Below are 12,363 nucleotides of genomic sequence, written 5' to 3' on the forward strand. Positions count from 1 at the left end.
AATCAGACACTCGCCTGTCCCACGGTCCAGCGATGGGAGCGAACAAAGCCCTGCTCCTCTCCGCCTCCTTTCTGCAGCGCTGGCATTGTAACTGTGGGCGCCTTTACAGCCGGGCAATCTTCTGGGACCTGTGACGTGTCCCAGAAGATTGCAAGGGGGGGGGGGGGGGGTGGAGAGAGGTGAATTTTCTTCCAGCACCGTGGAGCCCCAGGAGTAAGTGGGAGCTGGGTGCCTTTAAAAAAGGAGGGTATCTGCCCCCCCCCCCCCAAAAAAATGACATGCCAAATGTGGCATGTCAGGGGGTCACCATCACTTAAATCGGAAGTTCCATTTTTGGGTGGAATTCCGCTTTAAAGTGTATCTAATGACAACTTTAGTTTTGGATACAGTGGGGAGGCATTAGAACCCCGTCAAACTTTTATTGCCATATGTGACCTCGGTAGAGAGAGAGTTACCCTTCATATTGAACCTGGTAAACATTATTACCAGGAATAAAAGTGAAGACAAATCTAAAAATTTAAAGTTGTCACTAGAACAGGAACAGAGAGAAAATCCTATAACGGGGACACTGGTGAGAACAGTCTGAGAGCTGACCTTCTTAATTTTCAAGAGATTCTCTCTCTCCTCTTGTTGCATCTAAATTACATGAAGTAAAAAAGGGAATTTTTCCAGCCAGGCATTGGTGGGAAAAAAAAAAAAAAAAAAAAACACATGTATGGAAACTCCCAATAAATGTTGAGGCAGGCTTCAGAGTGTCGTCCAGGCAGCTGTCAACATGCATTCCCGAAGGGGCAGCTCACAAATAGACACGCAACCAGAAAGTCAAACAAAACATTCTACAGTCAATCCACAGTAACCCTCCTCCCACACACATGTGAACTGAGCCTTTGAGCTTGGTTTATTACTTTGGCCCTGAAGTTAACAAGGGACAAACCCATCTGTCCAGGGCCTCTTTTAGTCACCCATGCAATTCAAGCTTAAATTATTGGTATGGTTTTAACTAAACTGTATCTGTAAACCTGCAGACCTTTGGCACCTTTTGTATGACCCTCAGGGCAATGGAGACACCAATCTGTGTTTCCCTTGTGCCCTGTTATAGTAGTGATTTGTATCAGCCTGACATATTAGGTCTACCATTCTATGACTGTCTTCTGAAGCACGTCCCCAGTTTCCAACTCAGTATGTACACAGTCTCAAGCAGCACGTCCCCAGTTTCTGACCATCTCCAGGTTCATGTCCAGAATCCTGTCCAAAATCTGACCAACTCTTGTTTCAAACCCATAGTCTTTGACTATATCCTGTTTGTCTTCTGTCTGAATTTTAGCAGTCCCTGCCGGGAGAAGATAGTGATTATCTCTAACAGCTATTGCAGCCGCTTGCGATAATGGCAGGGTAATTGTACCCAAGTTGATTGTTTGATTAACTTGGTACATTCAGCCTGCCCCTTTAGTGGTTCAAATCTCAGCCGGTTCGAACAGCATATGGCCAGACTAACTTTCTGATGAGGAGGGTGAGCCATGAGGGTCCACTTAAAGAGGAGTTCCACCCAGGGGGTCCAGTAAAAAAAAAAAAAAAAAAATTAAAAGTCAGCAGCTACAAATACTGCAGCTGCTGACTTTTAATTGGACACTTACCTGTCCCAGGGTCCAGCGATGCGGGGGATCGAAGCCCCGCTCATCTCCCCCTCCGTTCAGCGGCGCCGGCATTGCAACTGTGGGCGCCGGGCTGTGGCTTCACAGCCTGGCACCCACTGCGCATGCACGAGCGGCGCCGCGTGCCGTGATTGGCCGCTCAGTCACCTGGGACCTGTAATGGGTCCCAGATGATTGACAGGAGGGAGGGAGCAGAGCTGAGCCCTTCCTGTGCCGAGGGGGAAGTGATGTCACCAGCCCAGGCACTGGAAGGGGCAGACTATGAGGGACCCCCTAGCAACAGGCATTTAGAGGCAAGTTTAAAATATATATATATAAATATATATATATATATATATATATATATATATATATATATATATATATATATATATATATATATATATATATATATATATCCAAATTTTGGGTTTTTTTTTCATGCATTTTTGTTTTTTGGGTGGAACCCCACTTTAAAGCAGACCTGCCCACCCTCCCCCACCATGCAAACAAATCTCTGGTGCATGCACCTCCTAAAACATCTGCAAGTCAATTTCCAAATGTATTCAGTTACATACAATTGTTTCCCACTTTGTGGTTAATTGATGCACCAACTGGGGCCTCAAAAGCCCCCTGGGAAGGCTACAACACCAGTATGCACACAGAAAGGTATCACAAAATCTCACAAGATCTGGGGGAAAAATGCTTTTTTTTCCGCATCCGATGACACATACAGTCACATGGAGGCAGATAATGAGCTATGCATGAATTCCACTGCAACTGGCTTAAATTTACCCCGTGTCTGGCCTACTTCAAGCAGGGCCATGCACAAAACATTCTAACCACCTGGTTTCAAAGGTCAATTATGCGCACATTATTGAGCTCGATTAACTGACAATAATATTAATAGCTTATATTAAAGGGTCCATGCACACTGGCGTAACAAAAAAAAAAAAATAATTCCTGCAAAAAAATTTGTGTTTTGCCTGTAGAAGCAGCTCAATGTTCTCTTATGTGTCCATGCACATTAGGATGATTAGAGATATTTTGAGCTCAGCATTTAGAGGCAGTAAAAAAAAAAAAAAAAAAACCCTTGTGTTTTTGATCGGAGCTTTATGGAAGAAAAAAAAAATGCAAAACACGTCCAAAACGCAGCAAAAACGCTGTACTTGCGTTTTTGATGCTGGTCCATTGAATTCTATTACATGCAAAACGCTGCATTTTGCATGAAAAAAGTCCCTGACCCTTTCCAAAAACGCAGCGGTACAAAAATGCATTGATGTGAACATGTTCCATAGGAACCCACGTTAAAAAATTCCCATGCATTTCTGCAAAATGCATCAAAAAACGCGTTAGTGTGAATGGAGCCTACGCCCTCGTTCACACCAGTGTGATTTGTCATGTGATTAGACAGTTCCAAATCCCATGGTCCAGCAAGGCTGTACTGGGCCCTATGATTTCTAACAGCAGCCCTGATCACATCTAAGAATTGGTACGCTAAATGTTTTTGGGTTCAATGGGCGACACAGTGGTGTAGTGGGTAGCACTTTAACCTAGCAGTAAGAAGGGTCGCTGGTTCGAATCCCAACCATGACACTACCTGCATGGAGTTTACATGTTCTCCCTGTGCCTGTGTGGGTTTCCTCTGGGTACTCCGGTTTCCTCCCACACTCCAAAGACAAGCTGGTAGGTTAATTGGATCCTGTCTAAATTGTCCCTAGTATGTATGAATGTGAGTTAGGGAGCTTAGATTGTAAGCTCCTTGAGGGTAGGGACTGATGTGAATGTACAATGTATATGTAAAGCTCTGCGTAAATTGACGGCGCTATATAAGTACCTGAAATAAATAAATAATACCACTAAAGGGAGGACAGGAATTAGTCTGCCATTAGGCTGGATTCACACCTATGCATTTTTAGTGCTTTTTGCATATTTGCACTACAGTCAATATAACATGGTTTCCTATGGAACATGTTCTGTAGTGCAAATCTGCAAAATGCAAAAAGCACTAAAAATGCATAGGTGTGAATCAGGCCTTAGAAATGATGATGGGGGGGGGAGTTTGCATAGACAAGGAATACCAATTTGTGACTCATGGTAGCCTTAAACCCAGCCCCATAAAAAATAAAGAAAAAAAAGAAAACACACTGCAATTTTAAATAATTAAAAATCAAAGTAAGCACAAGAAATGTAAACAGTTACCTCCTGAGCGATCAAGTTACATTGCTGTACATGTTAAACCTTAATGTGAGTGGGAGGAGGGCATTCCCTAAAGCAGACACCCTTTCCTTTGGTATCTAGTAAAGTAAAAACATTCACAGTCTGGTATGTTAAACTCCCACATAATAATAACATAAACAAAAGACTGAACCTAAAAAAACCCTTTACTATCTACACAGCCCACATATTATATTTGGAATATGTTCAAGTGACTTTCAAGCATGAATACATTTGTATACCTTCCCAGAAGTCATATTCTACACTTTTCAGCTGATTTACTGCTGTTGCTGTGTCTAATGCCCCAGTAGGTTTTGCATAAGAAATCCTTACAAAACAAAAAAAAAAAAAACAAAAAAAAAAAAAGTTGAATAAAATAAATACATAAAGATGGACCAGCCACTTCAATTAAGCTCCCATCACAACAGAAATGAGGATGCCTGAGCTATCATAATATAAAGAGGAAGCTGAAATTCAGCACGATGTGTGTAAGGATTTGAAAAATAAAATCATTGGCTTTGCAATTTAAATTTTACACCCCAGCCTGTGTAATAGCAGCTGTTCTTGGCAATTTGTGAAACCCAGCGATGACACTGCTCAAAGTTTCAATTAACCGGCAACACTTCTCAAAGCTGGAGAACTCAATAAAGCCGTAGAACTTAGAGGGACGTCAATACTACACTTCTCATCCCTCTCTAGACAGCCTTGTATCAGGTAATCAGTTTTCACCATAAGCACAGAAGGGTTCTCGGAGCATTCAGAAAATTGATCATCTATATAGGTAAAGAGAAGAATCGCACAAGAGATGACATCAAACGATAGAACAGAAGACTCATCAAGAAACACTCAACATATAAAAAAGGTGATCCTTGACACTATTTGGACATCTTAAACCAGCACAAGGGACAGTATTTAACATTTCATACAAGAAGTGTCCCGCTACTGGCTGTCCTAGTTGAAATCTTCTGTTCTCTAACTCCCCACAAATAGCAGTAATGTTTTCAGGGGTTAATACAGCCACTGGACCTGTCATTGGCACTTATCCAACTATGCCTGCCCTTTCTGCCTCCCTCCATTCATAGAAGCTGTACTACAGCTTCCAGCAATAAAAAGTGTTTTATAAATGAAGGAGGGTGACCTTTCATTCATCCCCCCAACTTAATTTATAGTGCTTTCTATTGCTGAAAGCTACAGTACTGATCCTCGTGCAGATCAAAAAGAAAATCAATTTAGACTTTAAAATATAATAAAAAATCTCTATGCTGAACCAGCCACTTGAATGAAAAAAAAAAAAAAAAAAAACAAACAAACTTATCTGATTCCCCCATCCATTGATGAGGTGTGGAGACTTTTTTGCCTTTAGATTACACAGACCAGCTCTGCAGCCTATTACCTGTAGCACTGATCGAACGAGAATATACCAACAGGGTGGCTGAACAGAAGTCAAATGGTAGATCAACTTCTGTTCAACCACACATGGATTGAAATTCATCTGGTCTCTGCTGCTGGCAGAATTTTGATCCAGGTATAGCCAGCTTCAGGTAGCAAAGCCAGCATAGGTAAGGTGCAATACCATCACTTTTTGTTTGGTTTAGCCTAGGGCTCCATTCACACCTGAGCGTTTTGGCGTCTCCGCAGACTCAATGTCAAAACGCAGGTTCAGATATAATTAATTTTTAATGGCATCTAAAACGCTGTGCAATTTTACCACGATTGTCGCGTGGCAATAGCATTGTGTGCAGCTAGTCACCCAAATAGGAGATTCTTTTTGGGCGACAAGCTTCATGAGCCGCAATAAATCACTGCAAAACCTCACTGCGTTTTGGTGCCATGCAAAATAATGGCACCTGAACATGCATTTTGTGACTGTAGTAAGTTTTGAGATCGCGTGCAAAATCACGAGTTTGACGCAATCCCAAAACGGCCAGGTGTGAATGGAGCCTTAGGATAAACCAAGCAAAATATGATGGTATTGCAGCTTACCCATCATTAGATGGGCCTGGCCAGTGCACCATTGCATGGTCACTTATTTAATTTATTTTTCTCCCACAGTTTGTCTCACTTTCGTGTGCGTTTTCTCACAGGATGAAGGGCGAGTGTCCTTGGGCTTGCCCTGACATCTACAGGAGAGGATGTGTGGCCCTCGGGGGGGGGGGGGGTGAACTCTCTTAGGGAGAGCCCCTCGACCAAGTATTCAATGGTCAGCTTTGGCTGATCTAGAAGAACGAGGTCTAACAGGCCTTCTGGCTAGGCAGACCATGAAAACCCTTTGTCCCCGTCAGGATCAGGGTAGAGGTCCTACCCCTTCAGGGGGTGGACTAAAGCACACCCTTAATTGTACTTTTCAGTGTGCGTTTCACATGCACATTTTTTTCTTCACTTAATTTTTTTTTTTCTTTTTAGGTTTTTGCACCACCATGGACCAAAATAAATAAAAGCTACATTTAAATAATAAAAGCCTTTATTTCAACCTGACAATACTGCCGTTAACACACTTCCTGACCTAAGATGACATACATTCTAAACTCAAACAACTCAATTCCACCTTCTCTTCTCCATAATGGGGGGGGGGGGGGGGTTGTAGTCCACAGAGGTAGCAGGGAACAATGCTCAGAACCAACTTACAAGGATTTCTGGTTGGATGAAAAATATATATTTTTTTTTTGCATTAGTCAAACAGATATTATTATTCTAAAAAATGCTTTCAACTGTATATTTATCAGACAAAAATGAATAAAAAGAAATGTCTTATACGTTACATATATTTTTTGGTTATAAAAGATGTAATCTTCTGGGATATCACAGATCCCTTCTACATTTCTAAAACCCACATTATTTTTACATAGAGTTACAAAACAAAGCAATGAAATCTAATTTTTTTTTTTTTTTTTTAAACTGAACACAAATAAAGAAGCCAGAGTTGAGAGATGGGACAAGATAACATTTTTTCTAGGTTTGTAGAGTTCATACTAAATGAGTAAAAGAGCCGTATGACGTTAAGATGCACTAATTAAATAATGGCAAGCAGCTGAAGCCAAGTTCCATAGGATCTAAGTAGTTATCATAACAGAAGAGCCGAGGGACATGAAAGCGCCATCGTTTAACAATGCCGAGTGGCAACCTAATACAGCCCATTCATTTTGGATACGAGTGACTCCGGTAATAATCAAAGATGTCAGTTTTCAAACAATAACCAAGTGGATTCATTAGTAACACCACATTGCAGCAGCAGCAGCAGCCAGAAATAAATGGAGAGGAAAAATAAAAAAAAAATCCCAGATAACAGAGATAATGGACAATTTGGTACACAGTGTGTTCGACAATTATTTTTATTTTTTTCTTAAGCAACTCAACAGTAATGCCTTAAGCTACCTGCCGTATTTTCATCTCCGTACCTGCGCTACAGTCCCAGAAATTGCCATAATCCTTTGTTCTATCAGCTTAGAACATTCTCTGCATGGAGGCAGTATGAGCACACAAACCGCCAGCATCCCTTCACACAACCAAGGCAGTGCTTCAAGGAAGATCTCCGCTCCCTGCTAATCGAAGGCTTCAACAAGCCACGGGTCTTTTTTTTTTTTTTTTTTCAGCTGAGCATTACGGGTTTTTTTTTTTTTTATACGTTTTGATCACTACAGGGGAATTTTTCGCAGCGAGGTAATTATTCTAAAACTGCTAACTCACCGACTAAGCTAGCTATGAACTCCCAGCAATATCTAGGGCTTATTTCAAGTCAGCGTAAGGTATTGAACGTAAAAATGTTAAAAATCACTTTATTACGACCTGGAGGGGGGGGACACAGGCAAGAGTCTAACAGAGTTCATAGGAAGTTACCTAGGAGCTAGAACTGGCTGAAGTTAGCAAGTCTGCTAAATAGATAGCACCAAGAGGTGCAAACAATGCTGGGTGCTGATGGTAATGGAGGCAGGAATGCGAGCCCAAACCACAAGACTGCAACAGGTAGAAGGGGAGCCGAGACAGCCACAAGTATGCAGGCTGAGAGTTCTATCCTGTGTAAACTGATCCTTTCATTGGGGGAGGGGGACCAAAATCCTTCCCCTCTTCCTCAACCTCTGCAAGGGACACCATTCAAAACAACCTGGAGAGGACCAGAAAACAACCTATCACCAGGAACTGTCCGAGCCAACAAAATCTAATTGTGTCATATACGGGCAAGAGTTCAACTCAACCAGACTTTCATACTGGCTTTACAGGAGATCTAATCCCCAACTGTGTGCTATTATGTTTATACTGTGAATCATAAACAACTGACTATATGGTTTTCACCTTTACATAACAAACTGAGAATACTACTGGCACCTTTTCTCATCTCAGTGCTACTGATCTCTCCTCCAAGCGCTTTCATCTACTTCACTCAGCTGCACATCATTGCTCTGCAATGGCTTTCCGAATACTCATAAATGCAACATTACGCAATGTATCCACTTACAGAGATCAGGTCACAAGGTCAACACATCAGAAGTATTGTCATTTTCAACAAAAAATAAATAATTGGAGTCCAATGAAATTTGAAAATGACAGTCTAAGGGTTAACCAAGCCTAAAGTCTCTAAGGTGACAACATAGGAGACTATACTCTCTGAGGTGCCTTTTTTAAGGGGACAACATAGGAGACTATACTCTCTGAGGTGCCTTTTTTAAGGGGACAACATAGGAGACTATACTCTCTGAGGTGCCTTTTTGAAGGGGACAACATAGGAGACTATACTCTCTGAGGTGCCTTTTTGAAGGGGACAACATAAGAGACTATACTCTCTATCTGGGCTTCCTTTGATAAAGGTGACAACATAGGAGACTATAATTTCTATCCGAGGTGCCTTTAAAAAGTGGACAACACACTAGCCTACAGACTATCTGGAGCACATGTGATAAAATAACAAAACAGGAGCCTACAGTCCCAATCTGGGGCACCTTTGATAAGGGGACAACATAGGAACCTACAGTTTCTTTTCAGGCTGCCGAAAATAGGAGCCTAAAGTACCTGAGGCATATGTAATAAAGTGACAAAAAAGCCTATAGTCTCGTTACAGGGTGCCATTGTAAGAGCACACAGTTTCTATACGGGGTGCATGTGATGTGATACATTGACAACATAGATGCCTACCGTCTCTATCCCAGATGCCAATGTAGGACCCTAATCTCTATTTGGGGCACCCATATAGACAATGTGGGAGCATATAGTGTACATTCGGGAAACATGTGGTAAGGTGACAAAGTAGGATCCTATAGTCTCTATTGTGGGAACCTGGTTTAACATGACAAAGTAGGACTCATATAGTCTCTATTTGGGGAACCTTTCATAAAAGGTGACAAAGTAGGATCCATAGTCTATTTGGGGAACCTTTCATAAAAGGTGACAAAGCAGGACCCATATAGTCTCTATTTGGGGAACCTTTTATAAAAGGTGACAAAGTAAGATCTGCTCTATTCTGGGAACCTGGAATAACGTGATAATGTAGGACTCTATAGTCTGTATTTGGGACACCTGTGGTAAGGTGACAAAGTAGGACCCTATAGTTTCTATTTAAGGAACCTGTAATGAGGTGACAAAATTAGGAACCTATTGCTTCTACTTTGGGAACCTTGGAAAAAAAAAAAAAAAAAAAAAAAAACACACCCAACAACCTAGGAGCCTATAATCTCCAACCAGGGCTCCTGTGATAAAGTGACAACATAGGAGCACATCTGGGAGACAGTGGTCACCTTGGGCTACAATGTGTCTGAATAAGAACCTTGGTGGCAGGTATTATTTTAATGAGAGCTACAGATAAAAAAAAATTTAAAAAAAAAGAAAACAACTTGTGAAATGACATGAACAGGTTAAATCTTCTATTGAGATTTCAACGATCGGGTTTGCATGTAGTTTCAATTCTCCATGCTGCAAGGAAATCAGCCGGCACCCCAATATGTAAAGTAAAGCAGGTAGCACCCCAATAAGGTGTGGTGGTCACCATGTCCATGTAGAAGGGTGAGGGATAATAGGACACCTGGACTGAGGTATGTAGAGGGGGTAGGAGGTCAGGCACCCCTGGAAAGTTCCCCCACAGGTGATGAGCCAGGTTAGGAAGGTGTTCAGTCCATCACTCACCTGCAGACAGTTGCCCGCGGAGCCCCGATGCCCAGACGGAGAAGCAGAGGAGCGGGAGAAGCAGCACACACCCGCCATCCATGTTTCCTCCAACTTTCCCAGGTACAGCAGATCCAATGAAGCAGAGGCAGCACAATCCCCAGTGACGGTCGTCCAGTAGTCCCAGCAGATCAGAGGAGAAGCACGGCGCTCCGGGCTGTAGCAGGCTCTCCGCACTCCATGCTCGGCGGCTCCCCGCACTCCACACTCCGGACTTACTTTCAGGGGCTCGGCTGGGGGAAGAGGAGGAGGGGGAGGAGGCGGCCGTGACGTCACCCGGCTACAACAAACTAAGCCCGCTCGGGAATGTGTAATCCCAGGGGACACCGGCACCGCGCCCCCTACTGGAAGCTGTCCGGGAACTACAGGGCAAGGTGTGCGGCCGCGGGCGGGCGGCTCGGGGTGCGGAGTGTGCGGAGATGGATGGAGGAGATAGGAGGTGTGATAGAGAGCACAGCCTGGGGGATAGACTGGAAGGAGTCAGCACACGACTAGCACCGTCCTATTCTTTGTACATCCGATACGGACACTTCGTCCAAGTTTATTGGAGACATCGATCCTCTGGTAGAGTCCAATCTATAGAGGCATGAAGGATGAGCTGTCAGTGTAAGGCTGGCCATATATTATACAATCTTCCTTTAGATTTACCAAAACCATCTATTATGAGGTCACACCTAAACACTTTCCATGTATATGCAATCAGGCAGGACCTGGCACTACATAGTTGAAGGTAAAGGAAATTGAATAAAAAATTGTACAGTGTATGGCCAGCTTTAGGCTCCATTCACACCTATGCATGTTGTTTTTGAGCATTTCTGCAGTGCTTTTTTTGTTGTTTTTTTTGCTGCAATTTGCATTTTTTTAAGCAAATTTGTTGGGCGGATTTAATAGCCGTAAATTGCAGTAAAAACGCATTTTGCATTTAAAAAAATCCCTGACCAGTGGGGGCTGGTGGTTTTTTGTTTGGGGGGCCAGCAAACGACCCCCCCGACACCTCAACCCCCCCCCGTCCCTCGCTGTCTGCCGGTCCACCAGCATTTACCCCATCTAGGCACCGGGCACATCGGACAGCAGCGGGGATCAGGCAGCGGTGGACACATTGGGCAGCGGCAGGGATTGGGGTAGCGGTGGACATCAGGCTGCGCTGGGCATCGGGCAGTGGTGGGGATCAGGGCATCGGTGGGCACATCGGGCAGCGACGGGGATCAGGGCAGCAATAGACATCAGGCTGCGGTGAGCATCGGGCAGTGGTGGGGATCAGGGCAGCAGTGGACATCAGGCTGCAGTGAGCATCGGGCAGTGGTGGGGATCAGGGCTGCGGTGGGCATGGGGCAGTGGTGGGGATCAGGGCAGCAGTGGACATCAGGCTGCAGTGAGCATCGGGCAGTGGTGGGGATCAGGGCTGCGGTGGGCATGGGGCAGTGGTGGGGATCAGGGCAGCAGTGGACATCAGGCTGCGGTGGGCATCGGGCAGTGGTGGGGATCAGGGCAGCAGTGGACATCAGGCTGCGGTGGGCATCGGGCAGTGGTGGGGATCAGGGCAGCAGTGGACATCAGGCTGAGGTGAGCATCGGGCAGTGGTGGGGATCAGGGCAGCAGTGGACATCAGGCTGCGGTGGGCATCGGGCAGTGGTGGGGATCAGGGCACCGGTGGGCACATCAGGCAATGATGGGGATCGAGGCATCAGTGGGCACATCAGGCTGCGGTGGGCATTGGGCAGTGGTGGGGATCGGGGCACCGGTGGGCACATCAGGCAGTGATGGGGATCGGGGCATCAGTGGGCACATCAGGCTGCGGCGGGCATTGGGCAGCTGCTCCTGTATCTTCTCCTCCTCACTTCCGCCGTGCATCTCCTCCCCTCCTGCTAGGCTCCAATAGGATTGACTGTCCTTTTAGCCAATCAGGTGACAGGTATCAGACCCTCTTCCTGATTGGCCAGGAGGAGAATTAGTGTTGCAGCAGCGAATCTTCATTTGCTGTTGTAATGCCTGGATGGGCTCATGGCACAATGCTCTGCTCCACGAGCCCACCCTATGCAAGCCTCTGGCTCTAATCAGGTGCTTAAAAAAAAACCCCCACCATTGAATTCATGTGTCCAGCATCCTGAAAGGGGCCGGACGCATAAATAGGGGGAAGCGGCATGTGGATCATAGAGCATTAATTAGGATGGGGCGGCCGTGGATAAAGGGGGCTGCTCCCGGGCGCCGCTAGTGGACTGTTCCTGACCCTTTCCAAAAACGCAGAGGCACAAAAATGTATTGATGTGAACCCTGCTTTTCTGTAAAAAGGATGAAAAAACGCATTGGGGTAAATGGAGCCTCATTGAACACATCTGATGGTCTTGGGAGGGCTGTCATTACACTGGAA

At 44.6% G+C, this 12,363-nt stretch overlaps 1 protein-coding gene across 16 annotated transcripts in view; it reads right to left on the reverse strand.

Moving 5' to 3' along the window:
• PTPRK (protein tyrosine phosphatase receptor type K) overlaps window positions 1–10,259 on the reverse strand; it is a 674,681-nt gene extending 664,422 nt beyond the window's left edge. For 9 of the 16 annotated variants that reach the window (XM_073627244.1, XM_073627242.1, XM_073627240.1 and 6 more), the window contains exon 1: window positions 9,957–10,258. In XM_073627244.1, the coding sequence (XP_073483345.1) occupies window positions 9,957–10,038 (82 nt within the window). In that variant the 5' untranslated portion in view covers window positions 10,039–10,258. Of the gene's footprint in view, window positions 1–9,956 lie in introns of all 16 variants that reach the window. The other 7 variants (XM_073627229.1, XM_073627239.1, XM_073627238.1 and 4 more) reach the window with 2 other exon arrangements.
• Window positions 10,260–12,363: the final 2,104 nt, after the last annotated feature.

This window comes from Aquarana catesbeiana, linkage group LG04, assembly GCF_042186555.1.
Source record: "Aquarana catesbeiana isolate 2022-GZ linkage group LG04, ASM4218655v1, whole genome shotgun sequence".
NCBI lineage: Eukaryota > Metazoa > Chordata > Amphibia > Anura > Ranidae > Aquarana > Aquarana catesbeiana.